Source organism: Asparagus officinalis, chromosome 3 (genome assembly GCF_001876935.1).
Source record: "Asparagus officinalis chromosome 3, Aspof.V1, whole genome shotgun sequence".
In the NCBI taxonomy this organism is placed as follows: Eukaryota; Viridiplantae; Streptophyta; class Magnoliopsida; order Asparagales; family Asparagaceae; genus Asparagus; species Asparagus officinalis.
In genome coordinates this window covers 59,806,070-59,824,641 of record NC_033796.1, presented here as the reverse complement: position 1 = coordinate 59,824,641, position 18,572 = coordinate 59,806,070, and the positions used below count along the sequence as shown (strand labels likewise).

The following is an 18,572-nucleotide window of genomic DNA, read 5'->3' as shown; positions in this document are numbered from 1 at the left end:
CCCCCCCCGGCCAAAAAAAAACCGAAAGAATGTCTCCTACATAGACAAAGAGGTGCCGCAATAAGTTGCTAAAAAACCTGACTAAACAATGATAATAGCTTGGTGACCTAGGCCTATTTACTCCTGTCCCGGTCACATAACAGAAAGGCTAATAGAAAAGCCAATATGTTGGGAAGTTACATTATCATAGAAATAAGGCAAAAAATCTGCAATTGGACAAAAATGTGAAAAGTACATGTAACAATGACAAAAGATTAAATAAACATTCATGATAATGACCAATGCAAAATCAAATTTCACCTTTTTTCTTGTGCAATTGTACAGGCTGCTCCGGTGACGTAATTCTTTCAAATTTCTTAGCAACATTTCCTATCCCTGTACTGTTCGAGTTGTCAGGGCTTAGTGTTCCACCGTTCACCACAAACCTGAGGACAGAACTAGAGTCCACGCTTCCTGAGCCAGTGCTTGAACTACTAGAAGGCCTGGACCTAGTCATGAAATGTTGACCATCGCTTCTATCACCACAAAATGATGGCTGCCGCATGAGATGTACCTTGCCAGATGTGGTACTATGAACTTTTACTTCAGTAGCATTGGTAACTTTTCTTGAGCAATCAACACTTTCTGAATCTTGGTGATCTCTTGGTACAAAAACAGGTAACGAAACAGATGTACCAGTTGCTTTGGTATTACTTACAACATCCAACTCCACCACAGTGCCCTTCTTTAGAGATCGTCGACTATTTACTCTGGATGCACTTGAAACCAACCGCTTTTCCCTAGATGCTAAACTGGATTCCATCTTGTTCGGTGTAACAGGAGGAACTTCTGTAGTCTTACTGATGCTGAAAGCAGTGGAATTTAGGGTCGGAACTTTTGAAGAAATTTTTGAATTGAACTTTTGTGGAGTATTATGACAGCTCATAGAGACATTATTCCTTCCAAATCCAGTTGAAGGTAAGTGGGTTGCTTTTGTTGAACAGATAGCTTCCTTTTCCGAAACTCCTTGGCTGCAGACGTTAGCTTTAAACACAACACAAAAAGAGAAAGAAGTCAATACGAGTAGTTACTTGCAGAAAATAAATGCACTCTTTAAAACTAGGTAAATAAATGGATATAAGGTACATTTTCACGTACATAAGTTCAATGAACCTTTCATTGTATCGTTAGTTTTCCCTCCACAATCAGGAGGTCCTGGAACCACTATCATACTAGAATTTGTACAGCTTTCTAGTTTAATAGGATGATCTTTCTCATAAATCTTTACAGGCTCCTTTTCCAGAACTCCTTGGCTGTAGACATTAGCTTTTTAACATAACACAAAAAGAGGGAGAAGTCAATAAGAGGAATCTTTTTGCAGAAAATAAACACACTCTTTAAAACTTGATAAATAAATGGATATTAGGTAGATCTTCACTTACATAAGTTCAATGAACATTTTATTGTCTCTTTAGTTTTGCCTCCATGATCAGGAGGTCCTGGAACCAATATCATACTAGAATTTGTACAGCTTTCAAGTTTAATAGGATGATCTTTCTCATAAATATTTACAGGATCTATAAGCCCATTATTCTTGGGTATGATGCCATCTGCATATGGTCCAATAAGCTGAGAAGGGGGAGCTGTTTAGTTTAAAAAAGAACAGAAAGTTAGATTATACATATTTCTTCGAGGTAGGTATTTACCGATATATCAGCGACCCACACTCCAATTCGACTTTGATGATAGGAGCAACCCAAAAGTTTTCCTTCATATATACTGAGATCCCCCAACGTGGACCAGCCCATATCAACAAAATCATGAGATCTTATGGGTTCCCAGGAGAAAACCTAACAATGGAAATCATGAAGTTTAACAAATGATACCTATTGAAAACATAGCAGATAAATGAAATGCAGAAAAATATTTACCTTTAATGCTTCATCTAACCCACAGAATAAAGTTTTTCCATCAGGGTGAAAGACCATGGAACGCACACCTGTAGCCTGAGGTGGGGATAAAAAACAAATGACAAGAGGGCCTACACGCATAATAGCAATTGAGAACTTCCTAGTAATGAACTCCAACAAAGAACTAACTCGTTAGTCAAAACAGCAAATATCTGCGCAACAAAATTCACTGCTAAAAAAATACAATGAAAAAAAATATAAGAAGACATGTGAAACAATTTTGGGTTAAATTATCGAGACAGACACCCTCTGTTATATACCGCTGTAGTCCTGAGGTAAACTTCTGAAAAAAAAAGTACCCAAATATTTCAAACAAAGGAACACAATTATTGTTTGATCATAGAGCATAATACTTATAGGAAGAGCATAATCTGTAGATTTGTTACATTCTTCAGAACTTGTAAGAACTGAGATGTGCTACTTCTGTACTAGGACCCCCATTGTTTTTTTTTCATTTTTTAAAGTCTGATGTCTTGAGAATAAACTCCAATTTGTGTAATTGGAAAACCAGAAAGACAGAAGACAGGCAAGAGAAAAAACACAGAGGTACAAGCGGTCAAATCAACCACTACAAAGGCTAACATCCACAGGCAACAACAAATAGATAACATTACTGTATAGAAAAGATGGAGTATAGGGTGCGACTTTGCAAGTTTCGCCTTTGCTTAAACCCTCTCCCAGGACCTCCCAAAACATAATCATATATTTATTAAAAAAAATTCACTCACAAGATTTCCAAATTTTCCTGAAAAAGAAACACCTGAAACAAGACTGCCCAACTTCATATGATAGTGAAGAAGTTCAGTTCATGGATCAACGGTTAGAAAATGGTTGCTCTCCATTTGTTCACATTTCACAATGACAGAATGACATGCACAGTAGTCTTTGACTGTCCCTAATGGTGATCCGATAACCTAACCTTGATGATGGTTGCTAGACAATTCTAGCGAGTTCCAGCATCACTGGAATTGAGGGAGCATATGGACACGTCAACAATTAGCTCGAATGAAGAAATCAGATAAGCAAACACCTGATATGCATTGGGCATGAAACACTGATACGAGTCGCCATGCGAGCACCTTTGATCGGGGAATTATCAAAGGTGGGTTAAGAAGAAAATAACAAGAACACAAGAACAATTCAGTGGTGGTGAAGAAAAATACCTTCTCTAGATTATGAGAATAAAATAACTTACAATCTCTCACAATCTTACTAGAATTGAAGAACAATCCCTCTCAATTCTCCCAATACAATCTAATCTCTCCTGATTGTTTTAAAACCTAAAACAATCCCTTTTATATGTGGAACAACGTTGATGGCAAAGTCATAAATAACCGAGCCCAAACCCCACAGAAATTCGTGCAGACTGAAACCCAAACGAACCAGGAAACTATCGATAAGTCGACTCACGTGCATGTATGAGTCGACTCATGTCATATGGGTCGACTCATGTCATATGGGTCGACTCATGTCATATGGGTCGACTCATGACAGTCATGAGTCGACTCATGACACATGGGTCGACTCATACAGTGATGAGTCGACTGGGTCGACTCATGACACATGGGTCGACTCATACAGTGATGAGTCGACTGGTCAGAGACTTTTGACAAAACAGCTGAGTTTCATGAGTCGACTTATGACAAGCATGAGTCGACTCAACCTGATGAGTCGACTCATGACTGTTATGAGTCGACTCACGGGCTAAAAACTAGATGCTTCGATTCTTCGATTCACCGTCTCGTTCCACGCTTCAACATGCATTCCACTGTGCTGTTTTACACCTCTATTCTCAAGCTACCATGAGAATCATCTATCCTCAAGCTCCCATGAGGATCGCTAAGTTCCGAAAAAAAAAATACACACGTATCATGGATCCCCCCTTTAGAAACTTGAAGTCTCGTTCAAGTTAGAACTTCAGCTGAGGAAACTCACGAGCTCCACCTTCCCTGTTGAACCACTTAGCCTTGCTAGGAACCTGACATTGACGTCCAATGAGAAACGACTCCTTCGTCCCCCGCCTCGTCGTGATCGTCTTCTGTTCCAAAATACAATCTTCTTTCAGCGGCTCTTCTCTATCAAACCACAAGTCTTCAACATGCGATAAGATCACCTTGTCGTCACCTTCATCATCCAGCAATGGAGGCTCAAACAACTTAAATATTCGGCATTGATCACTGAATACATGCCTAAGTAAGGTGACAAATCCAGCCTGAAGGCGTTGTCACCAATCTGATCGAGAATCCGAAACGGACCATAACGTATAAGTTTTAACTTCTTCCCTTCTCCCTTTAGCTTCTCCTTACTTAATTTCAGTCATATCATGTCGCCTATGCCAAAGTTACAAGGAACCCGATGTTGATCATGCTTCACCTTGTACTTGGCTTGTGATTTCTTCAATTGTGCTTCCACCGTGGCATGAATATGTGCAATCTTCTCCAAAAATCGCTGAGCTCGTTGCCTTTCACTCCCTTCCTTGCCGTCGGCCGTAGCTTCACTTGAAAACATGAGATCAAACAGACTCGGAGGTAAAAACCCATAACAAGTCTCAAACGGTAATTTCCCCGAAGATCCATGAATAACCCGATTAAACGCAAACTGAAGATATGATAAACTCTCATCCCAAGTATTGGGATGCCAAGAATTATATCCTCTCAACATGTGCACCATAGTCCGATTAATCACTTCTGTTTGTTCGTTTGTTTGTGGATGGAATGTCGTGATCTTCTTCAACCTAATGTCCATCAAGCTCCACAAAGAATCCTAAAAATATCCAAGAAACCGGCTATCTCGATCTGAAATAATCGAATTCGGCAACCCAAAGTGCTTTCACACATGCTCAAAGAACAATTGCGCTGCACCCGCTCCCGTCACGGTCTTCTTACAAGGAATCAAGATCACCATCTTGCTGAACCAGTCCATCACAACGAACAAATAACCATGTCCTCGCTTGGTCGTTGGCAATCATCCTAAGAAATCCATAGAAATACTCTCACACGGTCTCAAAGGTACCGACAATGGTAGATACAATCCTCGTTTCCTATTGGAAGGTTTCGAAATACAACATAGCTTACACCTTCCAACATACTTAGTGACATCCTCCAACATCTTTGGCCAAAAGACATGGCGCCGTAGATTGAGAAGCGTCTTCTGAATCCGAAAATGACCTTGCACACGTGATGTATGTGCTTCCCGAATCCACTGTAATCGGTCGCCGTCCTCCGGAATACAAAGCGACGTCCCACGATACACCAAACCATCCTCACCAATCTTATACTCCCCCTTTCGACCAGCCGTCGCCCGCTCAAACACACTACTGAAATCGATGTGTATATCTGCACATACTGCTAAGGAACCAAGAACTAAATACGTATCGCCACCGAAAGTGCCCTCACTGGTGGACGAGATAACATATCGGCTAACTTGTTCGTTGTCCCCTTCTTGTACCTAATAATAATATTGAACGCCATCAAATAGGAAATCCACATCATGTGTTGAGCCTGCTGCAGCTTCGTCTGGGCATGTAGAAATTTCAATGGTTTGTGATATGAATGCACAACCACCTCCTTACCCAATAAATACACCCTCTAATGTTTGATCGCTTGATAAAATACATAAAACTCCTTATCGTAGGTGGGGTAGTTTTGAATAGCACTCGTAAATATCTCTGAATGATACTCCACTGGCTTACCATCCAGAATCAACACAACGCCCATAGCATAACTAGAAGCGTCGGTCTCCACCTCGAAGGTCATCTGCAAATTCGACAAAACTAACACTGGTGCCTCCGAGATCTTCTTCAGTAGCTGAAAAGCTTCCTTATGCGCCCTACCCCACACGAACTAAACATTCGCCTTCGTAAGGCCATGCAAAGGTGTCGCATAAATCGAAAAATATCGAATGAACTTGCGCAAGTACTGGCAAGCCCCTATGAAGCTTCTCACCTCCGTCACTGTCCTAGGTGTCGGTCACTTTGTGATCACCGTCACCTTACTTGGATCTATCCTTCGTTAGCCATTCCCCACGATGAAGCCGAGATACACCAACTCATCCTTCCCAAACTCGCATTTCTTCCCATTAAGTTTCAGTTGTCCATTCTGCAGCACTTCAAACACTTTCTCAACATGAACAAGATGCTCCTCCCAAGTCCTGCTGTACACCAAGATGTCATCAAGGTAAACTATCACAAAGTCTTCTATAAAGGGTCGCAACAAATCATTCATAAGCCTCATAAAGATAGCCGGAGTGTTGCACAAACCAAACAGCATCACCAACCACTCGAATAGGCTCTGCTTGGTCTTGAACGCAATCTTCCAAGTGTCATCCTCCCGAATCTTCACCTGATGGTAGCCAGAGTTCAAATCTAACTTCGTGAAGAACCGTACTCCCTCCAACTGATCCATGAGATCGTCAATCCGTGGTAATGGGTAACGATTCTTAATGGTTATCTTATTGAGTGCCCGGTAATCCACGCACATGCACCAACCTCCATCCTTTTTGGGCACCAATAATACTAGAGACTCGTAAGGCGAACAACTCGGCGCCATTACTCCTGTCTCCAAAAGCTCCTGAACTTGTCTCTTGATCTCCTTAGACTCCTCTACAGATGTTCAGTATAGACCTATATTCGACAAGGAACTCTCGTCGGTCAACATAATCTCATGCTCCATACCTCGCCGTGGTGGTAATATCGTGATCTCCGAAAACAAGTCCTCGTACTTGGCCTTCAACCTGTCAAGATCTCCTTCCTAAAGTTTGCTCAGGGTAGTCAAGCACATCCTACTCAGCTTCTCCTCATAAGGCCTAATGAATAATAATACAAACTTCTTGCTTGTATTCACCAACCTCTTCGCCCGAGTCACCGTCACCAAACTCGTCTCCTGAGGAAGAGACGCCGAACGAAAAATGAATTGTTCGCCATCTTTGGTAAATGTATACTTCTGGGCCCATCTATCATAGACCGTATATCTATCCTATAAATAAGGATTGCCCAGTATCACTTGGCAAACATCCAACGGAACGACGTCGCATGTGACCTCGTCGATATACGACTCGTGGAGTGCAAATCTAAAAGTATATTGGTTGATCACACTCAATCCCGTCTCCTTCTGAATCCACCCTAAAGGATAGGGTTTCGGATGTTTAACCGTCTTTAATCTCAGCTTCTGTATCAATGCCTTAGATATCAAATTCTTCTAGCTCTCTGGATCCACTATGGCATCAACTAAACTGATCTTGATCTGTAATTTCAAAACAAAGAGCTGCTCCCTCAGGTCTTCGTCCTCCGTCGTGTTCTGCTTTCCCTCCATAAGGTTGAGACTGCTATTGGGTATTGTCATCCCGGGAACTTTCTTCGGACCCTGAGCTACTACATATGCCTTCTTCTCCTTCTTTTTCTTCAATCTTTTTGGCTTCAGATGAGGATACTTCTCCCAACAACGATCAGCTACGTGTTCTGTCTGTTTACAGTGATTACATGTCAATCCTATTTTTCCCGAATCATCCTTCTTCTTCTCTTCCTTAGGCTGAGAGCCACTCGACTTGTCTCCCGTCTGTTTGGAGTCTTCCTTCGTTTCGTTGCCCTTTTTTTACCTACCCTCAATGGCAATGGCCTTCACACTCGCATCTGCAATGAACTCAACTATGAAAAACCTCATCTCCTTCCGGATATATTCGTTTAGACCCGTCATATACTTCATAAAAATAGGATATTTCTCTGTTGCGATGTTGAGGATCATCGTCTGCTGCTGGAACTCCGTCATATACTCTTGAACGATCTGGTTGAACCGTTGGCACAACTCGTACCATTTGTACCAACGTTCTTTGAGGAACCCTACCGGATAGAATTGCTTCCTAAGTAATTTCTTGAACTTGTTTCACGACACTGTCTTCTTCTCCTGCTTGTAATAGGATTTTTACCATGTCAATGCATGCCCCGAAAGCTTCAATGTCGCGAACACGAGCTTCTCCTTGGATGAATATCCGTAGAGTGTGAAATAGGTCTCCATCCGCTCGATCAAATCATCAAGCCTCTGGACGTTGACACTCCCGTCATACACAAGAATCTCCACTTTGAAGTCTATCTTCAAATTTTGGTAAGAACCCTTACCGCCTTGATGTGAAACAGACTTAACAATACAGGCCTTCTCATCTGAATCAGAATCCTCACCTTCTCTATCAGACTCCATAAGTTTCTTTTTGCCTTTCGAAAAAGATTCCTTCTTGTTTTTTTTTATCTTGGACAAGATTAACGAGTTGCACGAGGGTCGAACCCATTGTCTCCATCTGCTTCTCCAATGCATCTAGCCTTACTGAACTATCTCCTTCAGTCATATTCTTCTTTCTTAATTTCTGAACTCCTTCCAATGAAATAAGAATCTCGCCTAGCTTCTTGTATTACGATCGAGTCAGGATCATACACAGGATGCCCCTTCCACAGGATCTGATCGCTCTGATACCAATTTGATACGAGTTGTCGTGCAAGCACCTTTAATCGCGTAATTATCAAAGGTGGGTTAAGAAGAAAATAACAAGAACACAATAATAATTCAGTGGTGACGAAGGAAAATACCTTCTCTAGATTATGAGAATAAAATAACTTACAATCTCTCACAATCTTACTAGAATTAAAGAACAGTCTCTCTCAATTCTCCCAATACAATCTAATCTCTCTTGATTGTTTTAAAACCCTAAAACAATCCCTTTTATATGTGGAACAACGTGGATGGCAAAGTCGTAAATAACCAAGCTCAAACCCCACAGAAATTCATGCAGACAGAAACTCAAACGAACAAGAAAACCATCGATGAGTCGACTCACGTGCATATATGAGTCGACTCATGTCATATGGGTCGACTCATGACATCATGAGTCGACTGGTCAGAAACTATGTCAACATCTGTTAGGCTTCGTGAGTTGACTCATGACAGTCATAAGTCGACTCATGACACATGGGTACGAAGCCGACTCATGACAGTCATGAGTCGACTCATGGCACATGGGTAGACTCATACAGTGATGAGTCGACTCGTCAGATACTTTTGACAAAACGGTTGAGTTTTATGAGTCGACTTATGACAGACATGAGTCGACTCAACCTGATGCGTCTACTCATGACTGTTATGAGTCGACTCACGGGCTGAAAACTGGATGATTTGATTCTTCGATTCGCCGTCTCGTTTCACGCTTCAACCTGTGTTCCACTGTGCTGTTTTACACCTCTATTCTCAAACTACCATGAGAATCATCTATCCTCAAGCTCTCATGAGGATCGCTAAGTTTCGAAGAGAAGATACACCCGTATCAAACACGAGCACAGAAGAATATAAAATGCAGTATTCAATTTTGTAGCTCCCTCTATCTATATTAAACTCATACCCTCAAGATCCTAAAATTATGCAGAAAGAGTTGGAATATCTGGCTTACTTAGTGGATAAATAAAGAGGGAGATAGACTTTTGCCACTTCCATAAGGATCAAGTCAAACTTCCCCATTCAAGTCGATGTTCATATGAAAAGATTCACCATCAAAGGGCAAATGAGCAGCTTAAATGGGACTTGGTTAGTATAAAAGTGTAGAATCTATTCCTCTATACAAATGGGAGAACACAAGATTCACTATTCACGCTACAGTAATGCTACATTAAATGACATTTATTGTAGCATTATTACTGTAGTAAACATGAGACTAGACACGCTGTATGAAAAAAAAATTATTGTAGCACGCGGGGATACTGTAGCGCAACAATTCGAAAACCCAAAAAAATACTGTAGCAGTTAAGCCTAGGATTACTGTAGCATGAAAAAAACATTCAGTGCTTTACACGGTGTTCACACTAGTATTATTTATGCATGAAACTATAGATCTATCTAAATAGAACAATTCCAACCATCCATTGCATTTGCTAGATGCATAGATGATGGAATTTATGCTTTTATTTTTAAATTTATAGTTACTTTAGATGATGCAATCAACTTGAATGCAGTGGAATATAAAAACCGGGTCCGCAATATTGAAACCAATGGAAAACAGGATCTAAAATATTTTACCCAAAGCCTCTCCCAAATATACACACTAGGTATGCAAGGATCTGTGTCTAATATGTATCATGAAGACATCTATGAAAAGATACAAGGACAAGGATCACATATTATATCCATTTCTCTATTCAGCACAGTATTTATTGTTGCTAACCAACCAAAAGTGGGATACAACATCACCATCACTAACACCTATAGGTTCAATAACTTGGCGAAAAGGCAGCAATACCATAACAAGAGCAGACAGTAGCTGCAGCTCTTGCTACCAATGCACTTTGCACAGAGACAGATATGCAGGCAAGTTTCATTTGCTATGAACATTTTGTTTTGAGAATTAAAACATAAATAATTAATCTTTTGTAGACGCGTTTCTTTCTTAGAAACTCAAATGCAATGCCAATAGATATTATGCTTTTTCTAAGAGCTTGGATCTAAAATATTTGATTTATGTTTGAATACTGTTATTTAGTGTACATGGAAAATTGGTGTGGCCTTCAAGCCCCCCGACTCGAGAATAGTTGGTTTGACAACATTGAGCAACCATTTGACCTGAATATTTGGTGAAGTTTTCCATATTAATATATTCAAAAAGAAAACCAATTTTCTGTATTAATTTCCTTGGAGATTCTTCTTTCTTCTCTTGAGTAGTTGGCAGATGGGGTTGTATTATTGGTTACAAAGCTTAAGCTACAGATTAAACTCTCAATCTTTCGCTTCTAATGGCATGCTGAGTATGACTGTTACTGTTTGTTCTCACTTTTCTTGCTGCTATTATTGTTATTGACAGGTTCACTACTTAATGGAGAGAAATGTTACTGATTAAAAAGCGCTTATGCTCCAACATTTACAGCATAGTAGTCCACTGTTCAGTTTCAAGTTGTAAGACTATGCTGCCCCTTTGTGCACAGTTATAGGATCTTACTACTGTGCCAAAAAACGTAATGAGACAAACTGTCTTTGATTTCGTTTAGCGTCCCTAAGCTAACTCCATCTATGCCATCATTGTCAGTTATCAGACCTTTGGTGACATCCTGTATCACTACAACCTTCGGATAGGGTTTTGCTACATGTCATTTGTAGACTTAAGCAGGCTTAAGTTTCGAACAAATCATTTAGCATCATGATAATGAATTTAAACTACAAACACAACACTGTCATATAGTAGATATTGGATCTAGTCTCGTATAAAAGCCCACTTTCTAGTTCTCTTTCTTATGCGCAACTAAATTTGGACACATTACAAAATAGTAAGTACAAAAATCTTGACATGCAATTGACAATATGTTCTTCTAAAGATGACATGAAGTTTTGCATACCTCAGGTCCAGCTGAACCAATAAGTTCAAATGTTTCCAAGTCCCAGAAATTTACAGTTCGATCTGCTGACCCTGAATGTATTAACAAAGCAACTTGTCAGAACACACAATGCTGCAAGTGGCATAGAAAATGCTTGACCATTTTATTGTGCAGATGAGAATATTTACGACAAAAAGTAAACACTTGCAAGCTACCATATTACTCTATAGCACAAGACAAACACAGTAATGAGATAATTAATTGAAACCAGAGATTCTAAGAATTTGCTGAAAATGGATGGTTACCACTGCATGTTTTCCTTATTTGCACATAATGCAAACATGGAAATAATTATGCACCAGTTCCAGAGCAAGAAAATACCAATAACTTGTAGAATAACATTAGAAGCATTAAGTTAACATTTGAACATCCTGTAGACAAATAGCTAGAAGCTAGATAAATGATATAAGTTCCTGAGATAGAGACTAAGATGGGTATTCTGATCCTCATAGCTTAGGAATATACCTGTTGCAAGAAGAAACTCTTGTGGATGAAAATCCATGCACCGGATTGTTCCATTATGGAACTTAAAGTCATGCAGGAGCTTCCCAGCTGTCAAATCCCATAACTGTCCAGACAATGTGAAATAGCTTCAGATTAGCTTTAGTACACTTTTCAGTTAAAGAAAAAATAGCAATGCACAAGTAGTGCAACCTAATTCTACCTTCACCACATGATCATCTCCACCAGTAACTACCCATCGCCCATCTGGGGTAAATCTAATTGTTCTGATGCCCCGTGTGTGCCCCTTGTAAGTATGAATACATCCCTTCTTTCTAATATCCCAGATCTTAAGATCAGTATCAGAAGAGCCAGATGCAAAGAATTCACCAAATGGATGGAATTCAACAGCTGAGCAATTGGATTTGTGCCCTGTGATTGACCGGATGACTACACTTCAAGAACAACAATATAGGAGTTAGATACTTATAGCGCATGCTTCATTCTCATTTCATTACCAATAGTAATATTGTTGAAAAGAAGATTACGTTTGTTAGAAGAAAATCAGGGAACAGATTAGATATTTGTAGATATTTGTAGTTTGTTTAATTTGTTACTGTTTGTTTAGTTTGTTACTGAATTAGTTGTTAGTTCCTATCTTAGTGGGCTGACATACTTCTATATATAGCCCTTCATGTAAACGATGAAATATAGTGAAATGAATTATTCAATTCCTTCTTTATTCTTCAAGTTGGTATCAGAGCAGGAATATTGTTCCGCTCATTAGAAATTTTTTTTCTGGACTTATTCCAGCAACCCCTCCTTATCCTCACCTATAACCATGTCAGATATATCTTCAGAAACCACAAATCCTCCCTCACAAGAAAACCGACCCTCTGGTCATGAATCTCAGTCCTTCCAGATCACCAGTATTCGCCTTAATGGCGATAATTTCTTACGGTGGTCGATGTCCATACGAATGGCGATTCGAGGAAGAGGCAAGATCGGCTACCTGACTAGAGACAAGAAGGCTCCCGCAATTGAAGAGGCGACGTATGCGACCTGGGATGCAGAAAATTCAATGGTGATGGCGTGGCTTGTCAACTCCATGAATGAAGACATCGCCTCTAACTACATGAACTACCCGACTGCGTGGGAGCTTTGGGACAGCATTCATCAGATGTACTCTGATCTAGGTAATCAATCGCAAGTGTATGAGCTGCAGCTCCAACTTGGAGAGATCCGGCAGAAAGACGACACTGTCACCAAGTATTTTCACATGCTCAAGAGACTTTGGCAGGATCTCGACATGTTCAACAACTATGAGTGGAAATCGCCAGACGACTACAAGCACCATCGAAAGATGGTGGAGAATGATCGGATCTTTAAATTCCTTGTAGGTTTGAAGGTAAAACTCGACGAAGTGCGAGGTAGAATTATTGGGCGTGGGTCATTTCCTTCACTCGAGGAAGTATTTGCTGAAGTAAGGCGAGAACAGAGTCGTCGCAATGTTATGCTGGGAAAGAAGGAAGCAGTAGCACCGATGGAAAATTCTGCCCTACTTACTGCCGAGGCCAATGTGAGCAGAAATCAAAATTCTCAGCGACGTGGAGATGAAAAACCGAGAATTTGGTGCGATTTCTGCAACAAACCCCGACATACTCGCGAGACGTGTTGGAAGATCCATGGAAAACCAGCAAATTGGAAGAGTGGCAAGCCTGGAAAGAAGTTTCAGCGTCCAACAGCAGCCGCAAATGAAGCAAACTCCAACACCAGTCCTTTCAACAAACAACAGATGAATCTCCTTCTAAAGCTGCTGAAATCCAATTCCGAATCTGGTATTCCTAGTAGTTCCTTGGCTCAAACAGGTAGGAACCCTTGTGCTCTCTCGTTCTAGAGATTCTAACTGTCGTGTCATATTCTTTGATTCTCATTGTGAATTTCAGGACCAGACTACGGGGACGATGATTGGCAGTGCTAAGATGGTGGATGGTCTCTATTTCTTTGATGATGACCAATTCGGCAATAAACAAGCTCAAGGACTCAGTTCCAGTATGAGTTCTCTTTCTGTTCATGAAAAAATAATGCTCTGGCATCTTAGATTAGGACACCCGAGTTTTCCCTATTTGAAGTATTTGTTTCCATCATTGTTTAAAAACATCGATTGTTCTTCATTTGAATGTGAAAGTTGTCATTTATCAAAAAGTCATCGTACTACATATAAAGTCAAACCATATTGTGCATCAAAACCTTTTCATCTTGTTCATAGTGACGTTTGGGGACCATCAAGGGTGTCAACTTTATCCGGAAAAAAGTGGTTTGTAACCTTCATAGATGATCATACTAGGTTGTGTTGGGTATATCTGATGAGCGAAAAATCTGAAGTGAAAAAAATATTCAAGAATTTCTTTTACATGATTGAAAACCAATTTCAAACACAAATACAAATTCTTCATTCTGACAATGGAACAGAATATTTTAATGAAATGTTAGGAACCTTTCTTCAAGAAAAAGGAATTCAACATCATTCCACATGTAGTGATACCCCTCAGCAAAATGGCATAGCAGAAAGAAAAAATCGCCATCTCCTTGAAGTTGCTAGAGCCATCATGTTTTCCATGCATGTACCAAAATATTTGTGGGGAGACGCAATCTTGACAGCCTCGTATCTGATTAATAGAATGCCAACTCGTGTATTAAAATACACTACACCATTTGAGAGTCTAAGAAAAATATTCCCAAACTATAGACTAGCTTCGGACCTTCCTCTGCGAATATTTGGTTGCATTGTATATGTTCATCTACCTAGCAGACTTCGATCCAAACTCGATCCTAGAGCTGAAAAATGTATTTTTTTAGGATATGCTCCAAATAAAAGAGGATATAAATGCTATAACCCTCGGTCCAAAAAATTCTTCGTGAGCATGGATGTCTCATAGAGAATCAAGCTTACTTCCGCCAAAACTGCCTTCAGGGGGAGATTGAGAGTGAAACCCAGTTTTGGGAAATTGATCCATTACCTATACCTCCATTGCCTATACCTTCTCTGTCTCTTGAAAATGACCAGAATCCTCTAATTCAACCAAGTTCAAAAAACACCAAAAACCTAGTCGATGACTCACTTCAGCCGAGCTTAAAAAATACTTGTTCAGGGGGAAATACAGGAGAAAAACACTCAGCCTGAGCTTCTTGTGTACACCAGAAGAGGGACTCAAAGAAATAGTGGTCTTCCAACATCTTCAACACTAGGCCGACCCTCATCTCTGTCAGATGGATCACTCCATGACTCAAGTAAGTCTAACTTTTTCTCTCCCGAGCTAAATCCATCTTTACCACCAGAAATTACTCCATCTATACCAGATCTTGAAGTACCTATAGCTCTTAGGAAAGGTGTCTGTAGCTGTACCAATCATCCTATTGCTAAGTACGTGTCATACCATAGATTGTCAAAAAATCACAAAGCGTATACCACAAAGATCTCCAACCTATTCATTCCAACCACTATCCAAGAAGCACTAACCAATCCAGATTGGAAATCAGCAGTTATAGAAGAGATGAATGCTCTAAGGAAGAATGGGACTTGGGATTTAGTAGATTTACCAAGGGAGAAAAAAACCGTAGGCTGCAAGTGGGTATTTACTGTGAAGTGTAGAGCTGATGGGAGTGTTGAAAGGTATAAAGCACGCTTAGTGGCCAAAGGATACACACAAACTCAAGGGATTGACTACCAAGAGACCTTCGCACCGGTTGCAAAAATCAATTCCATTCGTATTCTATTATCCCTAGCTGCAAACTTTGATTGGCCTCTACACCAATTAGATGTGAAAAATGCATTTCTAAACGGAGACCTAGAAGAGGAGGTGTTTATGAGTCTACCCCCGGGATTTGAAGAACAACTAGGGTGCAAGAAAGTCTGTAGGCTTCGGAAGTCGCTTTACGGTCTAAAACAATCGCCACGAGCATGGTTTGAACGATTTGGAAAAACTGTCAAAGGTTACGGGTACACTCAAAGTCAATCAGATCATACATTGTTCTACAAGCACTCAAAGGAAGGAAAGATATCAATCTTAATTGTTTACGTAGATGATATTATACTAACTGGTGATGATCATGTTGAGCAGGAAAGATTCAAAAGGTCTCTTGCTAAAGAATTTGAGATCAAGGACTTAGGACCTCTAAAGTTCTTCCTCGGAATGGAGTTTGCTCGATCTAAGAAGGGAATTTTTGTATCTCAGCGGAAATATGTGATGGACTTGCTGTCAGAAACAGGACTACTCGGTTGTAAGGCTGCTGAAACACCAATCGAACATAATGTGAAGCTTCAGCCAGCGAAACCTGAAGAAGTGAAAAACAGAGAACAATTTCAACGGCTGGTAGGAAGGTTAATTTACCTATCACATACACGTCCCGACATAGCCTTCGCAGTGAGTGTAGTAAGTCAGTTTATGCACTCACCAGGACCTGAACACTTTGAGACTGCTTACCGAATACTAAAGTACCTAAAAGGAACACCGGGAAGAGGACTAATGTTTGAGAAACGAAATCATCTGCAGATTGAAGTATATACGGATGTTGATTGGGCAGGGAGCTTGACTGATAGACGTTCGACATCGGGATATTGCACATTTGTTGGAGGAAATCTGGTTACATGGCGCAGCAAGAAGCAGAGTGTGGTGGCAAGAAGTAGTGCGGAAGCTGAGTTCAGATCGGTTGCTCATGGAATATGTGAGGTGCTATGGATAAAAAGGATTCTCGATGAACTAAAGATAGAAAGTCAAACTCCGATAAAAACCTACTGTGATAACAAGGCAGCGATCTCAATAGCTCACAATCCAGTTCTTCATGATCAGACAAAGCATGTCGAAGTGGATAAGCATTTCATCAAGGAAAAAATCGAAGGAGGACAGATATGTATGATCTATGTTCCAACAGATGAGCAGGTTGCAGACATTCTAACAAAAGGACTACCAAAAAAGCTGTTCGACAAGCTGACGAGCAAGCTGGCCATGGAAGACATCTTCCAACCAGCTTGAGGGGGAGTGTTGAAAAGAAGATTACGTTTGTTAGAAGAAAATCAGGGAACATATTAGATATTTGTAGATATTTGTAGTTTGTTTAATTTGTTACTGTTTGTTTAGTTTGTTACTGAATTAGTTGTTAGTTCCTATCTTAGTGGGCTGACATACTTCTATATATAGCCCTTCATGTAAACGATGAAATATAGTGAAATGAATTATTCAATTCCTTCTTTATTCTTCAAGTAATATGGTAGCTAATAGCGCCTGCAGATTATGTCTTGTGTTGTTCTCATACTCAGGAATTGATTGCTCCTAAATGATGGACTGTACAAGGCTTATGGTCTGTATTTTTTTAATCAAGTTGGGATGATCATAAACATTTGTGTGGCCAGAAGAAAGTAGAGGTCTCAAAACAATGTTAAAGTAGGTGTAGGCTAAAATTAGGGTAAGCCATGAGACTAGAGAGGTCCAACAACGGTTCCTTTGTAAAGCTAATGTAACCTTTGATTTAGAGATGGCGGCACGATGCCAAATCATACGAAGAATCTTGTTTGCTTTATATTCCCATTTTCCCGTATCAAGTTGGCAAGGGAAGTTTGATAGGGCACTCCCTCAAGGCAGCATTCTGCATTGACCCATCTTGGTGATCTAGCAAGTGAGCAAACATTCTTTAGATCTCTGCAGGTGTCAGATTGGTACTCCAATATGATGCTAAACAGACATAGCCTAAAGGGACATAGGAGAGAAAGGATCTAGAGGCTTATGCATGATAAGGTTATGGTAGCTCCTTCAAGTATAAGTGGACTTGTTAGGACCTTGCATCCAAGATCTAACAGGACTTACATGAAAGATAACTGAATGGTATACATACTGAATTGGTGAATTGATCTACATAAAGATTAGGAGAAAGATTGCCTTTGCAGAAAACTAAATGTTTAGGTAAGAGATATAGGTAGATTGCAAAGAATATTGATATAAAGTTCACTATGAAAGAAAAGGGCGGAATGAATGGGATAAGAATGTTTGTCGATGACAAATTAAAAAGATTTTTTAGGGCACTTGGATGGATTAGTGGAGGGAACTTTGAAAGGAGAAGAACTATTTACAAGAGAACACCAAATAGACATTTCCAGAAAAATGGGAGAGAAAAGGGTCAATTAAGGTCGTTACTTGTTGGTATAGACTAAATAATGAAATGAGAGGCGTAATTTTGGATTTGGTGATTCATTATATTCTTATCATAGCAAATATATATTCAAAAAATTGGAATTTTTTAATAATGGATTAAAAAATTGTAAGTTTATACAGGAAAAGATGGCCCTTGACAGCAACGAATGGAAGGAAAAAAGTTCATATAGCCCACCCACAAAATATTGGATAACACTTTGTTCTCGTCATTGATTTTCTAGATCCACCTAGACAGTCTATAATATAGAACTTCCAGTTGATACAAGATGGACTGAAATAGATATTTCTAAAGAGTCAGCTACAGCATTTAAAAACATCAGAGACCACAGAAACTTATCCAGTTTAGTACCAGTATATCATGACTGCATTAAAAGAGTAAGTCATTTATATATTTAATTTTAAGTAAATATAGTTAATAGACTCACGCTTTGCCTCTTCGAGATCCCAGAGCTTGATTGTACCATTAGAAGATGCTGCAAGCACTAAGACCTCTGCTGAATCAAAAGTCAGCGATCGGACTGAACCCGTCTGGCCAGGCAGGCTCTGCAAGTCATATAGAAGGCGAAGTCAATTGTTATTGGA

General features: G+C 39.9%; 1 protein-coding gene across 3 annotated transcripts in view; it reads right to left on the bottom strand.

Annotated features, from left to right (window-relative positions):
- The window catches only part of LOC109834208 (katanin p80 WD40 repeat-containing subunit B1 homolog), a 42,907-nt gene that overhangs the window by 21,592 nt on the left and 2,743 nt on the right, over positions 1-18,572 (bottom strand). For all 3 annotated transcript variants that reach the window (XM_020402172.1, XM_020402173.1, XM_020402171.1), the window contains 9 exons: positions 18,416-18,533; positions 12,008-12,234; positions 11,809-11,911; positions 11,305-11,375; positions 1,911-1,985; positions 1,686-1,829; positions 1,422-1,608; positions 1,138-1,305; positions 301-1,023 (listed from right to left, as the gene is read on the bottom strand). In XM_020402172.1, the coding sequence (XP_020257761.1) occupies positions 301-1,023; positions 1,138-1,305; positions 1,422-1,608; positions 1,686-1,829; positions 1,911-1,985; positions 11,305-11,375; positions 11,809-11,911; positions 12,008-12,234; positions 18,416-18,533 (1,816 nt within the window). The remainder of the gene's footprint in view (positions 1-300; positions 1,024-1,137; positions 1,306-1,421; positions 1,609-1,685; positions 1,830-1,910; positions 1,986-11,304; positions 11,376-11,808; positions 11,912-12,007; positions 12,235-18,415; positions 18,534-18,572) is intronic.